The sequence below is a fragment of the Dermacentor albipictus genome, chromosome 5, assembly GCF_038994185.2.
Source record: "Dermacentor albipictus isolate Rhodes 1998 colony chromosome 5, USDA_Dalb.pri_finalv2, whole genome shotgun sequence".
NCBI lineage: Eukaryota > Metazoa > Arthropoda > Arachnida > Ixodida > Ixodidae > Dermacentor > Dermacentor albipictus.
In genome coordinates, this window is record NC_091825.1 from 8,942,914 (window position 1) to 8,970,298 (window position 27,385).

The 27,385-nt window shown below is 44.9% G+C and overlaps 1 protein-coding gene across 9 annotated transcripts in view; it reads left to right on the top strand.

The window, feature by feature from the left end:
• Positions 1–27,385, top strand: part of tefu (Serine/threonine-protein kinase tefu) — a 1,084,056-nt gene that overhangs the window by 282,223 nt on the left and 774,448 nt on the right. For all 9 annotated transcript variants that reach the window (XM_070538252.1, XM_070538256.1, XM_070538258.1 and 6 more), the window contains 2 exons: positions 5,652–5,851; positions 25,260–25,373. In XM_070538252.1, coding sequence (XP_070394353.1) covers positions 5,652–5,851; positions 25,260–25,373 — 314 coding nt within the window. The remainder of the gene's footprint in view (positions 1–5,651; positions 5,852–25,259; positions 25,374–27,385) is intronic.

Genomic DNA, 27,385 nt, shown 5'->3' on the forward strand with positions numbered 1-27,385 from the left:
TTCACTCTGGGACGAGGGCCTGAAACTGCTCCTTTCGGACAAGGAAGGTGGCCCCTGCAGCGACCTACCATCTCAAGGCTGAGCAAGCCCTGAGCAGCCACTTCAAGGACGCAAGTGCTTGAGCATGCCGCTTCACTGAAAGGGAACCCGTACAGTCATCTAGCTGCCCACTGTAAGACGTGTGGTTGCACCCTGATCTTTAAGAAGTGAAATAATTGGAAGATATAGTGAAAAGTGTGCGCGGGAAATTTTTGAAGCAATTTCCATATTCAAAAGTGGCGACGCATGCGTCAGCTCTGCATCCCTCACGTTCTCAACAAAAGAAATTTATAATCTTCTTGGCTGACGCTTATCCTTCTTAGCCTCCTTTTTATGTTCTTTGTCACATTCATGATGTATTTATATGCTGCTTCTGCAAATAAAGTATTTGGTTTCTCAGCGCTCGGTCCTGTTTACTCGCTCGTCCTGTGTCACGCTGTTCCTGTTTTTATTCTAAAGATGAACCAACCAGCCTCGTTGAACACACTGCTAACGTTCATAAATAAATTTTTCCAGATCAGCATGGTTTTTGCAAAGGATTGTCCACCATCACTCAGCTTACTGAACTTGTACATGACCTTTCTAGCACAATTAATTCCCGTGGCGAAGCTGATAATATTCTCAGACTTACCAAAGGCCTTTGACAAGGTGCCCCACAAAAAGCTTTTACTTAAAATCAGTGTTACCTTCAAAAATTCTGCCCTTATGCGGTGGCTCACTTTCTACCTTGCACATAGAGAGCAATATGTTCAACTGGGATATCAGCAATCTAGTTTATCTCCCGCGGTTTCCGGGGTGTCCCAGGGTAGTGTCTTAAGGCCCCTTTTATTCCCAGTTTTTATAAATAATCTGCCAAATGACATCACTACCCAAATAAGAATGTTTGCCGACGACTGCTTATTGTACAAGAGAATCGAGTCACCAGGTGATCAGGGTGACCTTAATCTTAACTTACAGGAAATTAAAGGGACACTAAAGGGAAACAATAAATCAGTTTACACTAACGAAGCATGGTTTGAGATTCCTGCTGGCACTCATTTAAAAAAAATCGTTTGATTATTAGATGAGAAAATGAAGGTCCAAGTATCAGTATTTGAATTTCGCGCCGAAACCCCGGCGCCGGTACGTCAACGTGACGTCAGGGATTCCAAAGTATTTTTTCGCATTTGGGCCGCGTTGGCTGAATAAAGGTTGCCGAAACCTGCCATGTTTAATATTTGGTTCCTTTAGAGCACAATGTAGTCAATCTGTACTGCTTTGTATAATTAGTAGGCCCTAGAACATGCAATCAAAATCCAAGACGTCACAGCCCCCAGGTGCGGGAACTTAAGTAGGCGTCGCCACCCGTATTTCGCTCTTGCGCGTTTTCTGGCTTAGCAAACGTCTTATCGTTGTAAGAGTGGTGTTTTTGGTGTTGTAGAACGGTAATTCACCGATGCAGAAGAAATCATTTTTCACTTTAGTGTCCCTTTAAGAACTGGTGTGATCAGTGGCAAATGCCGCTTAACCCAACTAAATTGATTTTTATGTCCATCTCTAGAAAAAAGAATATTCTAAATTTCTCATACAGTATCAACGTTCATGAACTTGCTCGAGTTAAACAATATAAATGCCTAGGTCTTACATTTACATCCGACTTGCATCGGAATCTTCACAGTAAATGAGCTTTGTGCACAAGCTAACAAAGTATTGTGGGGTCTGAGATGTAACCTGCACAGTGCCTTCCCTGAAATTAAAATTTTAGCTTAAAAGCCTTGCTAAGACCCATAATTAAGTAGGCAAAAATAGTATGGGATCCCTTCACCCAAAGTAGCTGTCTAAAACTAAAGAAGGTCCAGCACCTTGCTTCTAGGTATGTATATTTAATAAATACCGCCATTTTCACTCTCCAACTGAATTATGTAAACTTGCAGAGCTCTCACCTCTACAAAAACGTACCGAGTATGAAAGGCTTAAATTCCTGTTCTTAGTAATTCATAACCATTTTAAAGTAAGATATGACAAGTACTTCCAAATCAAGATACAGGAAACATCACGGCACAGACACAGTGCCATATTTATGACACAGTATGTATATACCTCCTTGTACAGTGCACAATGACAATTTAGGTATAGTTTCTTTCCCAGGGCAATTCAGCAGTGGAACTCCTTGCCTGATTCGATTGTCCAAATAAAATCAGTTAATGCATTCCTGGAAGCAATACATGTACATTGCATTATGTACCCTGATGCACCCTGATGTTCCATACTAATATTGTGATGTAAGTCAAAATGTGCTCTGTAATTATCCGTTTCATATCAGCAGTGCTGCTTCATTTTCTTTTTTTTTTCTTTTTAGTGCATTGTTCAAGTGCACTAATGCACTTCTCTTTTTATGTATGTTAAATCCACTCTTGTAATAGCCCGTCATGGATGGACAGTATCAATAAAAAAAAAATTCTGTTTCATTCAGAAAATTTTGCAAAGGCAATCAGGGAAAACCTGGAAAACTCGGGGAATTAGGAAATGTCAACTTGGTAGACAGGCTAAAACGGATAATCTCATTGGTATTCATTACAATAGAACTTCACTAATTCCTCAGTTCCGAAGTAAAAATTTGCCCGATTCCATTCAACAGAAATTTTACAAATAAAGAGATATTTTGATGATTTGGGATTTTTATGGCGCAGCAGCCGTGCAGACTGTAATGCACCAAAATATATATATATATATATATTTTCCAGACCTTCATGCACTAGAATTGAGCTGTAATCAGCACTGGCATACTTATTTGGTGTTTCTATTAGCCTACTGCATACCTGATTTCTATGTACCCAAGTTATGGGTAGCTTGCTACGTTCTTGTAATGCAATGCTAGGAGACTCCCGAGCATATGCAGCACTGTATTTTCTTGTCCCAAATTTGTAGGCATTGCATTTCGTGAACACTTTTCTGAGATACAATATTTGATTCGATTCGAAGTCTAGTGCGAGGGCGGCAAGCATAGCGTGGGAAGCTAGCCGCCAGAATAGCTATCTCAAGTACTGCTGCTGGCGAGGGCAAAATACGTTCGTGTAATTATAATAACCCTAATAGAACTTCTTTCAAAGAAAAAAAAAAACAGAAAAAAAAGGAAACGGCTCAGAAGGCTATACTACGAGAGCTATGACTGATACATATCTATATATATGTATTCATCTCATCTATGGGATCGCATGCGCGCGCTGTTGCTTTGTCTCTGCGTGTAGTAGTTAAGAGAGCCAGTTTAAGGGCGGAGAAGGAGGAAGGAGAGGAAAGCAATATTGCAGCGCCGTGTTTTTAAAGCGCAACCGTAGTAGGGAAACGGAAGGCGATATAAGCATGCGTGTCCATGATACGCACACGACAAATTGCCTTAAAATATTTAGACTTGAGGGGAAGCTTCGTTAATAAACTATAACACGGCAATCAGCACTCGAATATAATTATAACTTCAATGTTGCCCGGAAAGGTAGCTCAGTCGGTTGGTTCGTCAAGCTACCGGTTACTTTCAAGCGCCATAGCTCCTGCTCCGAGCCTCATACTTATGTGGAAAGGGACTGATGTTGTCCGCGACAGTCGATTTTTGCTGATTCTGAGTGGTTGGAAGGCATAATTTCTTGGACAAATGGCCGCCAGAGGAGCAGCGTGAACTCGAGCGGCTTTAGAGACTAGGAAAACTGCCTTAAAATATTTAGACTTGAGGGGAAGCTTCGTTAACAAACTGGAAGTGGTAAGGGAATACATCTACTTAGGGCAGGTAGTCACCACGGATCCGGATCATGAGACTGAAATAGCCAGAAGAATAAGAATGGGTTGGGGTGCGTTTGGCAGGCATTCTCAAATCATGAACAGCAGGTTGCCACTATCCCTCAAAAGGAAAGTGTATAACAGCTGTGTGTTACCAGTACTCACATATGCGGCAGAAACCTGGAGGCTTACGAAAAGGGTTCTGCTGAAATTGAGGACGACGCAACGAGCTATGGTAAGAAGAATGATGGGTGTAACGTTAAGGGATAAGAAAAGAGCAGATTGGGTGAGGCAACAAATGCGGGTAAACGACATCTTAGTTGAAATCAAGAAAAAGAAATGGGCATGGGCCGGACATGTAATGAGGAGGGAAGGTAACCGATGGTCACTAAGGGTTACGAACTGGATTCCAAGGGAAGGGAAGCGTAGCAGGGGGCGGCAGAAAGTTAGGTGGGCGGATGAAATTAAAACGTTTGCAGGGACAACATGGCCACAATTAGTACATGACCGGGTTGTTGCAGAAGTATGGGAGAGGCCTTTGCCCTGCAGTGGGCGTAACTAGGCTGATGATGATGATGAAGTCTAGTATTTGGTATTCGCACACCCTTAGTCTTTAAATAGACACTGAAGAAAAAAAAAAAGGATTTCTTCTGTATCAGTCAATTACTCTTCTACTCTATCAAAAACGCCACTTTTGCCATGACTAAATGCTTGGTAAGCCAGAAAAAGCACAATAACAGAGGATGGATGGCAATGCCACCATGCAGTTCCCACACCAGCTCGTTTCCACAATGTTATTATGACAGTGCCTTCTATAAGGCCTAGTTTATGTTTTATCGGGGAATATAGACTACATTGATTTCTGAAGGAGCTGAAGAATGGACATGGCGAGTTTTGGAAACTTTTGCTGAACCAACATGCCCTAAATATTAAAAAATACTTTAGAATCTGTGACGTCACAGTGATGTACGAGCGTTGGGGATTTGATGTGAAATTGAAAAACTGAAACTTTGAGCTTCATTTTCTCTTCTAATAATGAACCTACTATTTTGAAAACAATGCCATCTAAATTTCTTGAGTGTTGTCCCTTTAAGGTCGAAGACTTCTTTAAATCTCCTTTCTGCACCTTGGTCGGCGTCGGCACTGTTCCTACCCAAGCAGACAGGCTATTGTCATGGTAACAGTTCATGTGCGAATTGAGCGTAAAATTGTTTCAGTTCGTAGTCAAGTAAGAGCTGTAGCTATGCAAGCTCATTCCTCTGAGAATGTGTGACTTGACCACGTTTATCTGGAAAATGTGATTGCTGGTTGCAGTGAAAGGCTGCATATGTCACTCATTTAATTACTGATGCTTTATTTCACTTATTTACAGGTGGCTTTCATTAAAAACTGGATGCAAGCTTCTAGTAAAGCTGCATTGTGCACTATACTATGACATTTTGTGCACCGCTAAAATGGAACGAAGAAAATAATGTTTTGTTCCAATATCAAGTTATGTGCCAAGGTTTACCATTCACAAATGCGTTACTTTGGCACTTTAAAACAAAATAAAAACTTGTAGGGACTATTGGCAAACTTAACTTAAAAGCTGATTGTTGTGACAAAGCATTGTTAATGAGGAATCACTGAAAGAGCGGTCAGGTGTTTCTTTCATGTTGCCTGGCTGTTTGAGAGTTGTACAGCCCTGTACAACTGCACTCGTATGTCACACTCAGTGCATGGGTTGGTGTAGCCACTTGAGAGAAGCGGCACATTTTGTGGTGTCTTATTTGCCTTATTAGTTTAGCACGTACAGCTAAAATATGGAGAAGGCTAACGAAGCTGGACCTTGCAAGTCCTGTTGGCTTAATATTTTGGTGCTGCAGTTTGGCAGGACCCTTACCCCTGGAGGGCTGTTCTGGATGCTGACCTTTACCATCGGACTACTGCCGTTCCCCGCACAGACTCTGATGCCACGGACACAGGCAGCGAGCGCAAGCCACTAGCGACTGTTGTCGAGACTGCCTGGGAGGCCACATTGGACACACTGATCAAACAGGGCCTGGCATTTCTTGACTCCGCCGAGGTAGGCAACACGTTCAGTTGTTTGTCACTTTCAATGGGCACTACGATGCTTGTTGAAAGAGCTGAACACGTGACAGTTGTGAGTTCACCTCATCTCGATTGCATGAGGTAAATTTCAGAAAGGTGCCCACTTAGACAGTATTCAAATACCAAGAAAATCCGATCGTTATGAATGAAGTGCACAAAAAGAAGTAGAGGGGACGAGCATCCTAACATTTTAACCTTTAACCCACAATCCCAAACAGCACTTGTCATGGGAGCTTGTATTGTTATCGCCAAAGATGAGTTGCAGTCGATCATTGGCTTTGGGTTCAATTTCCCACATTATAGGGTAGTAGAAGTGTGTGAAAGCATGTAATCAAGTATCAACAGTGTGTCTACCAAGTTGACGTTTCCAAATTCCCTGATTTTTCCAGGTTTCCTCTGAGTGACAAAGAACTTTGTTTTACATCAATACAGGCTGACACTATGTCGCCCGATGCTGTCACTCTCTAGTAAGCATGCTAAAAAATGACTTAATCCAGTTTGAATAATGAGGAGTATCATTTACCTTATATATAAAAAAAAAAATCTGACGCAAGGGGTTAGTAAAATGCACAGTGAATAAAATAACCTTGAAAAAAAAAAAAGGTAGAACTCATTGCAAATCGAGTGGAAGATTCTCATATTCGAATAAAAACGAGATGCATACATAAACAAATGTTTTCGAATATCCAGTTCAGTCAAGAATTGTGATCTACTGTCGATACATATGTGTGAATCATAGGCGGTGCTTGAGGCTCCACCGAAAGCAAATCAAGGGGATAGAATGACTCTTTGAGCATTTTATGATGAGTCAGTGTCATTACAGAGTAACTAAATATTTGAATATTGTAAGGTGAGTCATGCTATGCTTCTTCATAAAAAGGATTAAACCCCCCACTCGCATTACATGCACTAGTTATTCATTAGCCACAAGCATTTCAAGAAAGAAAAAAAATTTGGATATTTCAAGGTTGCTACCGACATGCCCCACATCAAGCGTCAGGTAAAACAAGGTAGTGCCTTCACCAAAGTGATACTCTGTAATGATACATATCACTCAGAAGCAAAATGGAAGTAATTTAGGTTAACAGAACGTTCAATTTGCCATAAGCTTAATGTTCATACTCTATTCCTTGCTTCCACTGCACAGAAATGGCATAACTAGGTCGAGTCTACAAATGTGCACGCTGTGACTGAAGGTGATATGAGCTACTTTTATCACTTTATAGCAAGCTCATTGGTGTGAGGCCCGAACTTTGTCACAAATGAGATTCTCAACAGCTGGTGTGTCAACCTCAACTCTCCTGACATACTCTCAGCCCGCGCACAACACCTCAGTGTTGCATTTCACTGCTTTAGTGAGTTTATTTCGGTTTGGATGAGGAACACCTGCATTCCAGTGTCAGCCAACACTTATTTTTTGAGCCCAAGCTCCTTGAAAAAAGCGGTGGCAGGCTTCCTTTCCCGTTCATTCCTCAGTGTGTAGGTCCTTTTTTTTTCTCGTCCTCCTTCTACCGCGCTTTCGCCCCACGGACCATTCAGAGCATCCTCTTCATCAGCTGTACAGTCAACATTCGATTTTTCGGACTCCTTAAGGGCCGCGAAAATGTCCGTAAAATCGGGCAGTCCGTAAAAATGAATGTATGTCTTTTACTGCCATTAAAGGCTCAAATCGCCACAGGTACATACGAAAAGGCCTACCATCACACTTATTAGGCATATTGGTGCCCGTACTGTGACAGGAGATGGTGGCTGGAGACGTGTATAATTAAGGAATAGATACTGTGTCCCAAAACATTTGCCCCTTCTCATGCTTGTTATGCTTCACCGCGTGACATTTTTTGTATTGAGGCAAAGCTGACTTGTGAACCGGCATTATGCATGCGCCGTACTTTCAGCCAATCGCAAGGACCACAATGACCACAAGTAAGTGCCACTGCTTACAGCGGGGAATTATTTCAATGAAAAACATGGCGCCGAATGGCAAGAAGCTTTGTAACAAATGTTGAAGCAGCTAGGCCTAGCGTTTGCCATGGGGGCGAGGTAATCAAGACAGCGGCAGTGGTGGCTTTGATTAATGCCGTTTCTGACCTGCGGTCATGGCAAAAAGTCCGGAAAATCGAACGGTGAAGGGCTCTTGTGTCCGAAATTTCAGACGTTTTTAGACATTGACTCTATGGGTACGTGATAGTGCTGCGGAGCTGTTGGGTGTCCGGAAAGTTGGCCATTGACTGTAAACTCCTCCAGCTGACGACACGGCGTCAAAAGCCGATTCATTACAATCCCTCCCTTTTACGCGAGCCAGCATTACTGCGACTTTCGTTCCCTTTCAATAAAATTACAACTAATTTTCCCTGATAGAAGCACAAATTCCCCGAGTTTTCTGAGTATTTCCAGACCATTCAAAATCCCTTAAAATTCCCTGTTTTTCTGGTTGGTAGACACCCTGATCAAGAATCAAGTACTGTATTTACTCGATTCTAATTCTCCTTTCGTTATAACACGCACCTGTTTTTTAAGACTAAAAAAAATGAACAAAGAAGAAGAGAAAAAACAAAGAAAGAAAGCCTCGAGTGCAACACACATGTGTTTACCAGGACATAAAAAAAAGTCCTTTACGGCACTGTGCACCTCATTCTTTCATAAAGAAATACAATTTTATCTCATTTGGAAAAACAAAGATTTATTCCAATGCACTAATGTTGCAATGAAAAAAAGATGTCATGGTAGTACACAGCTACTATACAAAGTAAGAATAGTACTTTTATTGGCCATATAATCTTGTAAACATTTGCTCACTAATTTAACAAGCATGGTGTCAGGCACGCGCTAGCAAACATGAACATGTCTCACTCGATGATCACTTTCCTTTTAATTGTGGCATCATGGTGACCTAGGTGTGCCTTTGTAGTCGGCACTTCCATGCTGATAGAGCAAACTCGGGAAACGGGAAGACCAGCACATGGAGAAAGCTACAACAGCTAGGCTTGAAGCACGTACGAGGCGGTCATTTTGAAATGCCGATGCAGATATGGCAACACAGATTTAGAATTGTACTGGATTCTAAATTGCACACAATTTTTGGACCCGTATTATTGGAAAAAAAAGTGCACGTTAGATTGGAGTAAGTACAGTAACCTATTTTCAGGACCAGATTGGCATGGCTTCGTTTCAGGCTCTTTTCATGGCCTAAAAGAAAAAAAAAAAAAGAGGGTACAATTTTTGCTAATTATTGCGAGGGTCTAAGGATTAATTAGACAGAAAGAAGTACAGTTGAAGCCATTTATAGCATTACCAGCTTTACCTACACTAGGATGCAAGAATGAGCAGCTGCTGCAACGTGAACGTTGGTGTGTTTTCAGAAGTATGTGTGCATTCAACAGTGGCAGTCACAACGGTAGTTTAGGATTGCAGCCAACTTCATAACTGCGAACACTGCACTAAGGAACTTTTCAGATTAATGAGCTTTTCTGCAATTCCCTGCTGAATTGTTATATTTGCCAATGTAAAAATATTTCAGTACTACGAACTTCAGAACACTGGCCTTTTCAGAATAACAAGCGTTATTCAGTTTCCTTGTCATGTTTAAAATGCCTCAGTATTACAAACTAATATACCGAAATCTGTCGATTCTTAGATTTCTGCATATCATCACGGCAGCCGAAATGGTAGGCTAACAGACAAGGCGTAGAGAGTGGATGCTGCAGTGCATGGGTTCGAAATACCTGAGATGGCACCCGAGAGAAAAAAATGCGGGTGAGAAGTTTTTTTAAAATCTATGGTGGAGGCGAAGGCGCATTAGGTTTTGCGAGCGCATGCTCTGTCCAGGCAAGTGTCACTTAGCAATGGGGGCGCGTCTCTTCCTTCTTTCATCCTTATTTCTGTGCACTTACCTTTCTCTCACGCTTCTCTCTGCAGCCGTACTAGCTACACGCATGGAGAAATGTAACCTCTGTACTCGTGGGGATGCCACATGGTTGCACTTTGCACCTTCTGGCCGGTGTCGTTTACGTGTGCTTGCGCTTTGGCATAGTTCAGGTGTCAGTCTTGAGTGAGGCAGTTTTGGTGTCTATGGCAAGGAATACAAAGAACAAACAGACAGCAAGAAACATTGCACTTTGGAGGCAACATGGAGTCGCCTTTTTGTCTGTAGCTTGCTTGGCGTCAGCATCTGTTTGTCACCTGTCACTCTTATTGTACATGCTTCAGTGGTGCATGGCGGAGGATGCTCTAGAAAACCGCAACAGTGTGGGCTGAGAGCCAACAGTGACATTGTTAGGGATAGCTTATACAGTGCGAATGAACTGATTGGTTGATGGGTGGAATGGCTAATTTTAGAGCTTTCACTATAACGGCTTTGCAGGATAACAAATGATTTACCGCAGTCCCCTCAAGTGCATTGTATTGAACTTCATAGGCACCGGCTGCAGGATGATCTTGGATCGGTGGCACCTTTATCCGGTGGCACAGCAATTGCAATAGCAATAGTATGCAATAGCAATTCCCGGGTTGAAGCACACTGTATGTTATGAGCCACATTTCAGATGTCGCGAGCACTCCCTCGCGCTAGTTTGGGGGATACGAATGAGCGATCCGTGACCACTGCGACCGCTTTCAACACCAAGGACGTAAACCCGGGTCGGCAGGCAGACCATTTCCATGTTCGCAGCCCATGGGGAGGCCAGTGGAAAACAGCCAATAACACTGCGGCAACTGCATGCACTCTACTGAGTGGAAACGGTTCAGCACTGGCAGTCTCTTCCACGTCTCACCACTCGTAAGGGTTGTGCTGTGCTGTATCTAATGTTCTCGCAAAGCCGGTTTTCTTAAGTTTGCATAGTCACCCTAACAGATGTGTGTGCTACAAGTTGGTCGACATGTCCAGGAAGCGAAAAGCAATTTCGTTTAAGGAGAAGCTGGAGATTGGGAAAAAGGTCGATGACGACCCAAGAAGGAGACGTCGACCTTGTGTGCTATTGTTGGCCAGCATGACATCATCCAAAATGTGCAACACTCCAGTGCGAACGCAAAGGAGGCGAAGACTGCGCATTATGTTAATGTAGAGGACTGCGCTTGTCTGTGTTTATCTATCTCGTTCCTGTTTGTTTGTGACATTTTTTTCTTTAGAAGATATAAGATGTCCCTGGTTTGGAGAGGTTACTGCTGCTGGGGTGAACGCTGATGGCACGGTTCTTAGCAAGAAGGCCTCCAACATTGCATTATTGCTCGGCATGGATGATTTCCAGGCCTCTGGTGACTGGATTCGCCATTTCAAGGCTGGGCATGGGTTTGCCTACAAAACTGTCAGTGGTTGACGAGTCAGTCGTTAGTAACTGGATGAGAAGCATGCTGCCGTCGCTCATTGCAGGCTATTGAGCTTGCAGTGTTTTCATGGCTGATGTGGCCAGTCGTAATCTTCAGCCTGAGAAAAGCGTCTGCTTCAATGGCGATGGCGGCCAGGGAAAGCAGCAGCGACAGTTTTTTTTCTGCTGGAATGCCGATGGCTCGAAGAAAATGCCGCTAACTGTTATAGGTCGGTGTCAGAAACCTTATTCCTTCAAGCATGCTGGTTGTCTGTCTTGTGCTTACAAGGCTAACAAGAAGGCTTAGATGATGTCAGCAATGTTCATGTGGGACCTACTTGGATCGCAAGATGTCTAGTGCGAACAGGAAGATCGTCCTGTGTCTCGATCAATGCGCCACCGACTGAAAACAAGTGACACTGCAGAATGTGAAGTTGGTATTTCTTCCTGTAAATACGACAAGCCACTTGCTGCCACTTGATGCCGGCATTATTAGAAATGTTAGCGCCTGTCTGTCGTACATGTTCTTTTACTACCGCGTCCTTGTAGCGCTGTTTTTTCTTGAAGTATGTTATGCCAACTCGCGCACATGAAGCTCCTGCTGTTAGAAATGTCAGACAATATTTCAAAGGACTTTTCCTGCGGAGTCTCCTACGTAAAATAGAACGACAACCTTCAGATTAGCCTCTTCGATGGCCTGCATTTTGTTGCTATGGCCTCGAAACATGTCTTGGCAACACCCATCACAAATTCCTTTGCAAAATGCGGCTTTACAGTTGCCACCTCGCAGGAGTTGGTTGGTACATAGGACTGGGACCAGCTTGGTGTAGAGTGTTCTGCCAATTACTTCATTGCCATGGATGATGACCTTGTGACCTGTGGGCTGCGTACAGTCGGAAGAGATGGTGAGCGAAAATGTGACATTGCAGCCTGAAATTCCGAGTAGTGATGTTGACCGCTGCAGCAGCACTAGGGATCAGTAACAGTGGACGGCTGCAAACTGTGCACGCCTTTGACATTCTGAGGCATGCCATGGCAACCGGGAGTGTTTGGGTAAACACATCGGCACAGTTTCACAACTTCCATAATTCACCGCTGGTCGACTTGGCGAAGAAGAAAACCCAGAAGGACATCCGGGACTTCTTTCATCGTGATTATTTTTTTATTTATTTATTTGTTTATTTATTTATTACATACTGCAGGCTGTGAGGCCCAAGCAGGAGTGGAACAAAAACATAACAATGTTAAATTGTAACATCAAAATTCGAACAATAACGAGTAGTGGGAAATAACTCTTAACAATACTAATGAAACAATATTGTCACTTACAAGATTAATACAATCCACACAGTCAGCCGGCAAGGAGCTCCACTCAGTGATTGTCTGGGGAAAGAAAGAATGCTGAAATAAATTAGTGTTAGCAAAGTACGGGGCAAGAGGAAGGTGGTAGGAATGTCGGGTTTGTCTAGTTATCGATAATGCTATGTACAGTGAGGAATTTAGTTCAAGTTTCTGGTTAATTAACAAATATAACAACTTCAAACGAAAAAATTGGCAGCAGGACTGAAGGGTTCGAATTAAATTCGATTGCATTAATGCTGAGACGGAAACAGTTTCACTGTACTGCAAAAAAATGAAACGAACGGCTTTATTTTGGATTTTTTAACGTGCTTTTATGTTAGTGGTAGTATGTGGGTCCCAGACAATGCACGCATATTCTAATTTAGGCCTTATAAAGGTTTCGTATGCTAGTCTTTTAACTTGGATTGGTGTATCTTTCAGTTTATGGCTCAACAAGCAGAGTTTGTCAGGCAGAGGAGCAAGTATTAGAAATGTATGTGTTCCAAGCTTAAGTTGCTTGTTAGTTTCACCCCAAGATACTTATATTCGTTTACTTCTGTAATTAGTCCTGAACCCAGAGAAAAAGAGAATTTAAACGGATTGACTTTTCTAGTAGCGCAAATTTCTAGAAACTTCTCATTTCTAGAAATGAGTTCCTGGCTCTTTAACAAGCTGATTTAGTTTCTTTTTGGTGACACGATTTTTGGGTAATAGGAATATTTTACCTGACCCCTTGAGATTCGTACCACGGACGTTTTACTGTAGCAGATGCGACAGGAAGCAGCACTAAATTGAGTAAAAAAAGATGAAAAGAAGGGCGATAGGAGGGAGCACAACACTCAGCAGAATCTTTACTGCACAAGGAGGCACACATGCATGCATGCATACAGAGCGAGAGCTAATCCCCAGATATATCAAAGGGGATTGTTAAACAGTTCAATATATTGATAATTTGAAATACAGTCGATCCCGGACATATTGAACCCGGATGTATCTAATTATTGCCTATATCAAACAGTTGAAAAATCCCCTTGGGAGTACTACACAAAAGTATTGTGCTATTGTTCGCGTATATAGAACTCCCGTGCACCGGCATATCGATGTATCGAACTCCGTGCTGAGCTGCGCCTCGGTAAGTGCGTTTCTCCCACTATATTTCACCCCCGCAAGTGCGTTTCTCCTCACGAAGCTCTAGCAATCTTCCTGCAATCTCACGCGCGCTGCCCCGCACTCTGAGAAAGGGGCGTGTGGGTAAAAGGCACGTGAAGAGGAGCACTTGGAGTGCGATTGGGTGTGAAAGGGAAGTGGGAGGGAGAAACCACGCTGACCGCAGGCACCCGTTTCCTGTGTTTTGGTTGGCTGACACCGTTGGTGCAGGGAGACGAACGAGGTCAGTGCAGCTTGGGCTTGTGGTACTAGTGCGGAGACGCTGAGCGGTGCGTCTTTTGATTCGCTTTGTTCCTTTTATTTACGAGGCCAACGCAAAGGCTTGAGACTCATGTGGTGCAGTGCGTTTTTCTTTCTGTTTTTGGCGCGTGTTCCGGAGCCGTGGCCGCGAAAAAACGCAAGAATTTGGATTTTTCAACAAAGGCGGACATCATTCGACGTGTGGAGGCTGGCGAGAAAAAGTCATCAGTTGCCACGAGTACGATCCCCGAGTACAATCCTGAGTACGATCCTCAAGAACAAAGCCAATGTTAAGCTGCAGGCAGTGCAGTCCAGTCGCCCTGGAGCATGTCGTGTACGCATCCCAACCTTTGACAAGGTCAAGAAGGTGTTGTACACCTGGTATTTGGAGAAACGTGCCAAGAACGTACCTGTTGACAGCCCAATGCTCATGGGGAAGGCCCCATGAGCATTGCAGCAATGTTCATGCAATGTTCAATGTTCATGGTTCATGGTTCATGGAGCAATGTTCATGGTTTGCTGTGGTCTTCGGAGAAGAAAGCTTCACTGGTGGTACTGGTTGGCAGCAGCAATTTAAGAGTTGCTGCAGCATCGTCGGAAAGACCCTTTCGGGCGAAAGCAAAGCGACTAGCTCAAGTCACATAGAGAAGTGGTTGTCCGAAGAGTGGCCAAATATTTCCGACAGCTTTTCACCGTCGCACATATTCAACGCAGATGAGACAGCACTGTTTTGGCAAATGCTGCCAAACAAGACTCTGCATCTGAAGGGCACTGCATGCCATGGGGCAAAGAACAGCAAAGTGCGTGTATCCATTTTGCTTGCTGCAAATGTGGATGGGTCATGCAAACTGCGGCCGTTTGTTGTCGGAGAGAGCAGGTCGCCACGCTGCTTTAAGAACGCGAAAGGCCTCCCAGTTCGATACGCGTCCAATAAGAAAGCTTATATGACATGACACGCGATTTTTCCGTTGAGTGGCTACAGGCGTGGGATGCCGAACTGGAGAAGTCTGGCCACAAAGTTTGTCTTCTTCTTGACAATTGTTCGGCCCATCATGTCACCTGCCCATTAAAGCAGATCACCCTCAAGTTTCTATTTATTTATTTATTTATTTATTTATTTAGTACCTGCATCGCCTTAGAAGGCATTACAGCAGGGGGGTATATACATATCTACATCAGTTGACACTCATTTCAACACACAAAGCGCGGTAAAACGTTTCATTACATTGTATACCAACAATATTTGACGGGAGAGCATTCCACTCCCTCGTGGCCCTGTAAAAAAATTCATAACGCAAGGTGTCACCCTTAAAAGGAAATTCATGGAGTTTCAAGGCATGGTCTCTTCTACGGGAAATGTACGATGGTAATTTAATATATTTGTTCCTGTCGATGCCTATTTTAGAATAGTAAATACTGTGAAAAAATTTGAGTCTGAGGCACTTTCTTCTATCCTTTAGATCTTGCCAATTAAGTCTGCGCTTGCCTTCGGTAATACTGAAGTCTTTGTCGTAATTACCAAGAACGAATCGAACCGCCCTATTCTGAATTTTTTCCAGCTCACTGCTGCCAAACACAATGGCAAAACTTCAGCCTCTCGACCAAGACATTGGAAAGCGTTTAAGGTTGGGTACAGAACGACGACTGGTGTAGAGGCTCATAATCAACCTTCGATTAGGAATCGAACTCAAGGTGGACCTCCTCGGAGCCATTGAAATGCTGGCTGGTGCTTGGAACGACGTGAAGAAAAACACAATTGTGAACTGCTTCCGCAAAGCAGGCTTTGTAGTAGCTGCAGACGACGGATGTCTTGACAGTGAAGACGATGACGCTGGATGCCTGGACAGCGAATTTCGCGAGCTCTCGGCATTCTCAGGCGCCATCCTAAGTGGCGTTACAGCACGCAATTTCGTCAGCGCTGATGACGGTGTGCAAGCTGTAGCGGATTGCGCTGATGCGGAGATTGTGGCTGACATCATGGGTGACGAGGAATCAGACTCGAGCAGCAGCGAAGGTTCCGACGAAGTGGACCAACCACCATGCACTGCATGAACTTGCATCAGCTTTCAGCGTCATTCGCCGCTGTTGTGGCGCGATGGAAGGAGCTGGCCTTTCTCATTTGGACACTGTCAACAAGCTTGTGGACAGCTTAATGAACTTTATGGCACAGAAGAAAAAGCAAGCAAAGGTCACAGATTTTTTTCTTCCGAAGTAAAGTGCTCTGGTCATTGCGCTGTGTTTTTGTTTTTTTACGCGCCTTGGAGGCACAGATCGGTAAGTTCCCGCTAGTCACGACATTGGGAAACTGCCTTGAGATGTGTGGAGTTGTTAAAGAAGCTTTTGACATGCATCTTTTATATTTCAAATTATCGATATATTGAACTACTTCGCGATCCCCTTCAACTTCGATATATCCAGGGTTGACTGTATAACATATTCCTATCTGACCGTACATGCAAACGACTAGGCATTGGTGTCCAGCATGGAGGCAGACATATTCGCTCACTATCCACTTGTGGTGAGTCGGACTTCCTCGATTTGTCGTGTACCCATCGACATGTTCTGTGAATAGTAATTCGGCTAGCAGGCATTAGTGTATGAAAGATGAGTAAATGCCCTTGTGTTTGTTTGCTCGACTGCGTTGTTCCTTTGTCCCAAGAGTACGGGTATATGAGTACCCCACAGTATTTAAGATTGCATAATCTCGAGTATTGGTGACCTGTTGGAGCGAAAGCCAGATGAAGCATTCACTACCCGCTACCGGTGCTTTTCATGATAGTGTCATCCCACTGCAGGCGACGCTATCAGCCGCAGGGGCGGAGTGCATGCGAAAGCGTGCCTCACTTCGCTTAATCATATCGCCTATGTCTTGAAGATATCGATGTAGCAGGAAACCGTATCATTTGTTGCCGACTCCCAAATTCATCAAAATTTATTGGCTTCTCATTTAAATTTGCTTTTTTCGATTGCCCGATAATTCAGAAAATTCTGTGGCCCCTTTCCATGTAAGACAGATAGATCGGCGACTGTTAATTATTCGCATAAAAGCTTGAATTTCAATACAATGAAATTTAGATATAACAAAGTAAATTGCCGATTTTACCTACTTCGTTATATTGAGGTTTAATTGTATTATTGTTGCTGTACCCATGCTGTACGCATGCATCTACAAAATTTGTCCAGACTGTTTCAGGGACTCCTTATCGAAGGACGAGGCACTTAGAAGAACTTTATTATTTAAATGCAAAGCATTCTTTGCCAACTTCAGGCGTTTTAAGTGTATCTATGTAGCTTCCGACACCGGGGGCCTTGCAGTGCCTACGAAGTTGACCCACTGGGTATATGCTCATGTGCGTGTTGCCGACGCGGTTGTGCCATTGTTGTCAACTCTCGCCTCTGATTCTCGCATATTACCTGTGCCGAATCAGGTGGTGCTTGTAAATAAATCTGGGCATGTCAGATACGGAACACCAGGTAGTGGTTGTCTTTGCATGAATAGCGATTCAAAAGCAAGTTTCCCAATTTGGCCATACCAACTGGCTCCTGATGCTCACAAAGAAGCTCTTGGAAAGAGGCAGCTTCGTCGAGAAGTGTGTCATCATGGACATTGCCTTCCTCAGAGATTTACTGGAGCAGCTCGAACTGGGGCACTACTGGGGTACTACTAGGTGCAGAAAAAGGGTAACGTGTTTGCAATAATCAAGCAGCTAGGCAAGCCTACCCTCTGTCTCGTCTTCAGCTTGTCCTAGCTCCACAATGAGCGCCTGCTCAAAATGATCAAGAAAGTCAAAGGGCTGGTCGAGACATGCCCCCGCAGGGTTGATGCCATAACCAGCTACCTGCAATATATGAAGCTGGAGCAATAGTCATAGAACAACCACAATGATATATGACAACGAATGTATGACGACGATTGCAACGGTGACGGCATGACGAGGATGGGATGACGAAGCTGGAGCTAGCATGATGGCATCACAACGATGATATAAATTCGAATGTTTGATGACGACGACATGATGAAAGTCGAATAACAAAGCTGGGATGATGATGATGATGCAGGGGCCACGACAGCATCAATCACGAGCACATACCTAGTGGCCTTTTTACTAGACAGCTTGGCTCACTGGATTGGTGTCAAAGGCATGATGACAGTCGGATGACAAAGCTAGAGTGACGATGATAGAACGGCCACAACAGCGTCACGATGGTGGTGCGACAGTAAGTGCATGATGACTGTATGACAGTGATGGCGTGACAACAGCAACATGATGAGGGTCGAAGGACTAAGCTGGAATGAAGAAGGTGCAATGATTACGACGGCATAACAACCACAAGCAGTTACCTAGTGGCCAAAGCTATTAGATAACTTGGTTCACTTGGTCAGTGTGAAAGGTGCGACTACGGATAGCATGACGAGAGTCAGGTGACGCATCTAGAATGAGGACAATAGAATGACCATGATGACAACATGACTACGAGCACATACCTAGTGGCGCAAGCTGGTAGACAACTTGATTGGCGTAATAGGCTAGGTAGATGGATAGGTAGACAACTTGATTGGCATAATAGGCTAGGTAGATGGATAGATACATAGACTCAAATGGCTGAAGTAGGCAACAAATGCTAATTACATTAAACTTTGATAGGCCCCACTTTATTTCAACGGGTTAACCTATGGCTATAATGAAACCAAAATTGCAATAAAAAATACAGTATCAAATACAGCGACGCAAATATTTTCTCGCTCACAGTTTGAAATAAGCGTCTCGGGAGGCAGGAATTCCGGAACAGTATTCTCGGTCAGTCACTCATGGGGATACGATGACTTTCATGTGACTTGGCACCAAGCAAGTCGGAATCTACGAGCAACAGTATTCCCGGAACAGTGTTTCCGGAACAGTGTCAAGAAAAGCGTGCTTGTCACTGTGCGAGAAGTGCTTTGCCCGTAGACACTGACATTTCCAGTGCCAAGTTACACGGAATCTCACGTAAGTGATTGTATCGACGACATTAACCGAAAACACGGCCCTTTGGGGACTATTCTGCAATGTGATTTCACAATGGTTCTGAAAGTGAACCGTGCGCTAGCCTTCACATGATTGGTTAGAATTGTGCTTTCATCAGTAAAGAACTGCCAAAGAACCATTGATATGCCAAGCGCTACCTCCAGAAGCTCCCCACGGCGAGAAAAGCAGAAGTGGCAAAGGTATAGTTAGCAACTTCATGGGGAGCCACCAGAATACAATTATCTCTTCACATTATTGTTCAGATTATGAAACCTACACATACACATGTTCACGCTTTACTCGTTTTGTGAGTAAAGGGAGGATGCGTTATAACACTGATATCGAGGAACGAATATTGGGCCACAGTCGAATCTTGTCAATTTGAACATGCTTATTTCGAACTTCCAGGTTATTCGAACTGACGCTGTGCTCCTGTCAAAGTTATGTATATTCCAATGGGCAAAAATGCCCGGTAATTCGAATGTGCAAGCATTTGCAACTGTTAATTTGAACATACTGCGCACCGACACTGCCCCCAGGAGCGCGCCAAATCAGGCGGTGCTGCCCCTGACCAGCATTGCTCTGACCCTACCACAGAAGAAAAGCGAAGTTTTATTTAAAATCGAAGGGCGATAACACTGTCGCCGCATGCCCTACGCTGTATGCCCTCCCCACGCGAAAGAGACGCAGCGACAATGAAGCGCGCTGTACATTGTCGTGCGCGAGGCACCCATTGTTGCGAGGCGTTGGGAGGAAGGCAGAAAGGGTGCGGCGGCACTATACTCGGCTGCAACTGCGCATGTGGCGGCCGCACGTGGTTGTGCAGCCATATCTTGAGAGTGATCTGCGTTGGGGGCAGAGGCTAGGTGGGTTGGCGGCTCATAGCGTTGCGCGGGCTGTGTGTCATCATTCTCCTTATCTTTTGCAGGTGGCGACGCCGCAACAGAAGGGCACAAACCAACATCATTATGATCAGTCGCAACCACTTTGTCATCTTCATAAGACATGACACGTTAAGAACGCAGGACGAAGAACTTAAACGCAGCACCGATCTGCCAGCAGGCGAAGGAAAAAGCACATGAGCATGCAGAGGGAAAGAGCGGCGGAGGCCCAGTCTGGCCTCGCCTGGCAGCCTTGGGTGGCACTAAGGGGGCTTAGGTGGCAGAGGTAATCAGCGCCATCCATCAAGCTCGTGGAAAGCAAATCCGCTTCCCTCGCGCCCCTCCTCACAACTGTGCTCCCCTTGCCCTGCCTCTAAACTACCTCTTAATTCCCTCACCTTCGATGGTCTCTGCGTGTGCCCATCTCCATGCCAGCCTGGCGTCGGCTTAGCCCGCTCCCTGAAGTTTCATTTTCAGCCATTATCAGGCGGGGAAGTAAGCATTGGACGGGGTAGGCAGTTTCGTGGTCCTCGTTTGCTGTGTGCTTGTGCACCTCGATATTTCACAACACCACCGTTGTACATCATGCTATAGTGCATGAGTACTTCAAGGACAAGTCCTCCTTTTAATTCGAACTTCTTTAAATTCGAACAAATTTTTGGGTCCCTTCAAGTTCGAATTATTGAGATTCGACTGTATTACCTTCAGGGTGTCGAACTGAAAAAAAAATACCGGTTAAGTTTGGGTTCAATGGACTCTCATTTTGTGCCGGTTCAGTTCTGGTTTGGAGAAATAACATTGTATAACAGTTTGCAACAATAACCTGGTTTGGCATAGTAAACCTAACTTGCCCTATTTGACTTATCTACATGGAGCATGCACAAGTTTTGTTAGGAGATGGAAGCAATGGGCAAATTGAAGATGGCAATCAGTGTTGGATGTCAATGAAGTTTAATGTTGTACAGCTACTGCAGGCATGCACATGGAGACGGCCATCTTCGGCAGTGAAGTCGCAAGCCTCCCTCTTTCCTGCGTTTCCTTTTATTGTCATCAATACTGACTGCGGACGAAACAGTCGAAACTTATAGGGGCATTTGCATAACAAAATTTTCTAATCGAATCACAATATGAATATGCAAGAAAAACAACTATTGGATATTGAATCGAATATTGAATATTCCCAATTTCTAAAAAAGCCAAGTGAAACGTTTCGTGAATTCCTTTTGGCAACAAAAAACTTGTTTACATTATATGATACATGTACACAAGATGTGATTCATGATCACAATGAAAGTCGGGGAAAAAAAAAAATCATCCCCCGACAATTACGATTCCCTAATGTGAAATTTGAACGCAGCTCTAAACATGTTTTAGTTTCGTGGTATACAGTCGCCGACCGTTTATTCGGACCTCACGGGGACTGCGAAAATGTCCGAATAAACAGGTGTCCGAAAAAGCAGATTAAGAAAAAAAAAATTAAATCCTTTATTTTCACGCACTTATTCGGGCTCGGCAGTAGGCTTGGAAGAAATCGTGAATGCGCCGTTGCATGCTGTTCCGTTTACGCGCAATCAGATAAGCCTGAATCTCGGAGAGGGTCGTTTGGTCACTATTGGCGGCTGAAAGCAGTCACTGCTTGTACACGCAGTGGCGTAGCTAGGTCGTCTGGAACCCGGGGCCCATAAGTCTTCTGTCACCCCCACACACACCACACACACACACACTCTGATGTAGTCGAGGAAGGCGAGGATATCGACAATTTCCGGTTTTCAGCCCCAGTACAGCCGCCTTGGATACCGCGCACCTTCCCCGGGTCCCCCTCTCCTTTGGTTTCTTTCCCAGAGATCGCGAATGCAGCAAATATACACGCTGTTTTTCCTTCGGCAAATAACACAGGGTGCTGCACTGATAACGTGTGATAAGCCCATGTGCACATCTTCTGCCAGACTATAAGGCTTGGCAGCCAATACAAATGTGGCATCGTGGAAAATATGACTCACGTCACAAGTAACAAAAAATATCTTTATAATAAAATTTTAATTATCAATTTTAGCGGCAATATTGCATTTGCAAGATTGAAGCCCGACATTCATATCTTGCCCAACAACAACTTCACAAAAATCGTCGTAGGTATAATGGCACGCACTATTTTGTCTGTGGGCAGCCCTGAACAAAAACAAAAATTAAATTGTTTGTCAGTGACGCTGATCTCCCCACCCTATTAGAAAACGCTACCTGCCTCCCCGCTGCGCGGGCGCCAATGCTATGAAAATTACGAGTTCTCTTCATTCTGATCAATAAAGCCTTGTTTTCATTTGCTGCTATACGGACAAACGTGATTATCTGAGCTGCGGTATCACCGCAAGATTGAGAACAGAATAGAGCACGGTTCGCGTCGATTCTTGGTGTCACCATTAAAAAAAAAAGAAAGAAAAAAAAAGAGAGATAGAGAGAGAGAGAGAGAGAGAGAGAAAAGGTCACGATGACGCCCGTGCCAGCGAAAGCTTGCACTACTGTTGGTCTGCACTCGCAATGGAGAGGATTAAGGGATCAACCTCACTGGTCCACTATTTCATATTTCTTTCGCTGCTGCCATATACTGGGCGCCGCCCGCAGTGCCAAAGTACTGTAGGTTGTAGCACCCAAAACGATTTTGTTTTAAGAAGTTTTTGTTGAGTCAATAACATGACTTTGAGTCCTCAATTCTAGAATTGAAGTGTTTTCTCTATAAGTACTAGTTACGGGAATTACCGAGTTCCTAGTAATCACAAAAAGACCTAATTTCGTAGAATCTCGATCGGGAAATATCCTTACAAAATGCACTTTTTTTTATAAAATTCTGTGCAGCTGATGCAGACACTGTACTTGTGACATGAAGTCACACAACAACAACAGTTTTCTGAAACTTTCGAGGGTAAGAAGGAAAGCAGCGTGAAACATAACGGCAGGTTTCGCAGCGGCTTCTCGGAGCGAGCGGGAGAGGCGAAGTAAAAGTGAGGCGGACATCGCGCGGGCTCGCGACTACAACCTGTCGAGTCATACGCCGCCAAACTCTTCGACCGAACCGAGCCTGAAGACGATCCAGAGAATCCCATTCGCGACTTTTGACGGCCCCACTTATGCAACGTCGCTCTCAACGAACACTTCGCCGTAAACACCCTCTTGCTGCTGTCTTTGTTCGTCCTCGCTGCGCGTTCTGAATGGAAGAGGGACCCAAGAGCCCCAACGCCTTACAACGCCTCACTGTATGTTTAGCGACTCCTGCTCCCAACATGAACGCACAGCACGAGCGCACCCCACATGAAACGTTCCGCTACGGCGAGTAGTTTAGCGACCATTTCGCGAATTAAATTTTTTAGCCCGCACATTCGTGCAATTATTTCGTGGGTGTTGATAGAGCTGCAGTTGACAATTCTGCGGCACAACGCGTCGGGTGCATGAGCTCGGGCTACTGGATACCGGAGCGTTCTTTACAATTTGCGCCCAGTTAAGCCGGTGGAAAGAGGGGTGTCTTCAGGCGTATATTACACCCCCCCCCCCCCCAACTGGCCCCTTGCACCCGGGGCCCACGGCCCCCCGGCCCCCCCTGTTGCTACGCTACTGTGTACACGCTCCGCATGCGACGGCAGCATAGCACATGCTGCGTCATCTTCCGAGTCATCGTACGGCGGTGCAGCAGAAACCTGACGAATGATCTTGCCGTCGTCGAGTTCTGCGCATGTCAATACAGCAGTGTCAGCACCTATGAAACTCAAATGAGACGGTGTCCAGAATCGCAATGCAACCACTGCGCAGGTCTCGGCAGAACATTTTCCGCGTCAGTAGGGAGCACATCGGAAGGCGACAAGTCCCCGGCACCCGCTTGCCGGCATTCCCCAGCGCAGTCTGCGCGGGCACTGTCGGCGCCATTAGACCCTTGACGCGATGTTCACGTATGGCGCGTTGGATCACCGAAACCTCGACACAGCACACAAACACCACCGTGCCGACACCAGTCGCACAAACGAAAACGCGGCCTGCTCGCAGCGTCGTGCGCGAAGAAACAAATCAGCTGCTGGATTGTCTTGACATGGCTTACTAAGCTGAAACCGGAACTGCTGCAGAGCCACTCTATCTAACCAGGCAGAAACGATGATGATGAGCGGGAATTTCCAGTAGCGCCACTTCATGGGGCAGCAAGGAAGCTCCGTTCAAAACAAAAATGGCGTTCAGCAAGTCGAACCATGCACCGGTCAGAGTCAGTGCATGGTGCTCTCGACCGAGTTGGCTCAAGGAGTGTCCAAAAAATCAGACGAGAGGTTGCAAGGTGTCCGAACTTTCGGCAGTTGTTATACATTATGGTCTATGGGGAGAATGGCGGTGCCGCGAGGCTGACCGAATAATCGGGCATGTCCGAATTTTTGGAGTCCGGAAAATCAGTCGGCAACTGTATTGGCTGGCGCGTAGAATGTCTTATACTGCACATTGCAAGCAGTGCGAAGTGTGGTGTAACTGCGTCACTAATCGAGAGATCGTGAGAGGCAGCATGTGGATGATGTGTGGGCATGATTCACAGCAGCCACCGCAGACAGACCTCCGCGCACGCAGCACTTTGTTTCCATACAGACGACGCGTGCTACTCTGGTGCCATCTTGTCGCCGTTGTCGCTGCAAAGCCCATCTTGCATGGTGCTTCTCTTCTCACGCTTTCGCCATACCCTCTCCTCCGATTTGCCTCCTCACGCTGTCTTCACTATTGCCATCTTTCTCATCTTCTGTTGCACTCTGCGTTAACTTTCATCCTTTGCTGTGCTCGTTTGCTCGGTTTCGAAGGACAACGCCGACACCGGTGCTTGCCCCAGGAATGGGCGCCTAAGAGCTGCGCTCTGAAATGAACAGTGCATCCCAGTTGCATGTATTACAATGTAGTGCTCGTTGAAAGATGCATCTTTTCAAGGGGCCTAACAATGCGAGATTGGCCAAATGATTAATTGCTTTATCTTAATCGAAGCAGTGAATTCATAGGCAAGACATGCTTACTCGACTGGCAACAGTTGTGCGCAAGTGACCTCCTTCATTTTTGTACTGTGCAAGAACTGCAGTGTTGCTTATCCAGAACAATCCAGATGAGTCTCCATTTGTATTTCTCGCATGTAGAGTGCAAGCACTGTTGTTGTCCCTTATGGCTATTGAACGAAACAAATACTTGACAACATTGAATAGTGAATTCTTTAATTTAGTACAAACCTATTAAATTCGTATCAGAAATTTCTAATATTTGCACATCCCTAGAAATTGTTAATTTATTTGTTGCTTCAGCAGCACCCCAGGTCTGCTTATAGTTTATGCAGTGGTCTTTTCAGGCGGTCAATTCTTGGGAGTTCCTCTCCCGACAGTAAAGGTGGATCAGCCAGTTGTTGCAAGGCAGTTGTGGCACTCTCTTAATAATCGTGACATGCTCTCATGCAGACGTTGCCAGCATGCCTTTGTTCTGGGGCCATGGGTGCCATCTTACTAACACACATGTGGCGACTACAAGCAAGGCAAGCCCTGTTCGACAGCCCTCTGGTCAAGCAGCTGCAGGTAACTATCACTCCTCACCCTGGGATGATGATGAAGCACCTCTCGCTAAAAATTTGAGTGCAGTTGTGATTAAAAAAAAAAATACTGTTTGAAGTTTATAGCAGATATAGGTTTATTTACCATCTGAGAACGTGGAAAAAAATTTATCGTCCTCAGCGCAGTAGAAATGCTCAAAATTCTGTTTTTTCACAAGCCAATGACTCCACACAAACAAGAATGTCCAGATTTCCTGCAGCTGTGCTGCATTCGTGGGCTTGCTGCATTCATTTGTATGCAAATGCAAAGGGCAAGTAGGAATGCTGAGCGCTGACTGATGCTCGCAGTGATAAGAATCACACACAATGGGTAAGGTGGCAGCGATGGTCCTTTTTCTATCTTTTTTCCTTTCTATATTTTTTTACTACCTGCTGCAGCTTTTTCACGCCACTTTGCCCAGGGTTCATTTAGCGCCATTTCTCTTAGTGTTTATTTTGCTTGAATTGAAGCTCTGCTTTTGGAGGCCTTGTTTGACACTTCTGTATGTTGGATATGCGATTGCTCGGCAATTTTTTCTGTGAGAATTTTTTTGTGTGTTTGTGCGTAAGATCACCTAGAAGTACCGGACACACCACTGGTTTGGGAAGAGAGAGTGCAACACGAAATCTAGGCGAAGAGTTAGCGCTGGCTGTGCAGAAGTTTCTTTTGAGCTTTACAACATTAAGCCCACTGCCGGACATCGATGCATTGTTGTGGCCTTATGGTGCTGGAGCACCTGGAGCGAGCACCAGGCAGTGCTTGTCACGGACAAAAGTCAGGTCACTTGCCTACTCAAAAGTGGCCCGGAAAAAAAAAAAAAAGGAAGCTTCCAGCCTTTCTACAGAATAAAGCTGAATTGTAGAAAAAAGCATAATGTACGCTGCAGAATGATTTTAGTTATGTTGGAGGGAACTTGAATAAGATGACACTTCAGAACTTTTGGAACTATTTTTCTCAGTTTCTGTAGAGTGGAACCCCGATTATACGACTTTCTCGGGACCGTGAAAAAGCGTCGTGAAATGTGGGCGTCGTAAACTTCGAACATAAATTATACGACTTATTTCGCGTGACGGATTTATGAGAAACCTCAATGTAAACTACTAACATACTCTGCAGGGCTTGGAAGCTCAAGTTACCAAAAAAGTAAATGCGATAAGAATTAATGCTGCAGTACAGGTACTAAGCATGCTTTATTCAAACGAACTTTTATGGCACACCACTGCCCACTGCCACAATTCCCGTCACGCGGCACGAACATTTAAAAAAGTCGGTAAGTTTCTTTTGGACCTTGTTTGATCCGTGAACCAAGAGCTTTCGCTCGAGTTGGGCAACGTCTAAAAGGAGGTCCTCTCCGGCGTCGCGTGAACAGATGAAGTTCCCGATGCCATCTATGTGCCATAGCACCTCGGGGAACGTTGTAGGCAGAGGCACAGCATCTTTGGCATTGTCGTTGTCCTCACCCGATGTCGCAGTGGTGTCGGCACTAGGCAAAGCCTCCTCAATGGTGTCATCCAGCGACATCTCGCTGCAGATCACAACATTGTTGTCGTTCTCCACATACTCGGTGATGGTTGTGGTGAGGTTTAAACCCTCGAAATTGTTGTCGGCGAAGCCTGCATCGGCCTTGAGCGGCATCAAAGTTGTCGCGTCCCCAGCAGAGGAGGCAGTCTCTCGCTTAAAGCTACCGTGCTTGAATGAGTTAGCGATTGTGCTTCACAACAGTGCGTTCCATGAACTGGCAATAAAATGCATAGGGTTGAGCACTGTGGGGTCTGATGTGGGATATCTCACACCGTACTCTTGGGACAAAGGAACGACAACACAGTAGTGCAAACAGTCACAAGGGCATTTATTGCACCTTTCATACATCAATGCCTGCTAGCCGAGTTGCTATCCACAAAACATGCCGATGGGCTCGCGACAAGTCTAGAAGTCCGACTTACCGCGACCGGAAGCGAGCGAATATGTTCGCCCCATGCTGGATCCCAACGCCTGGT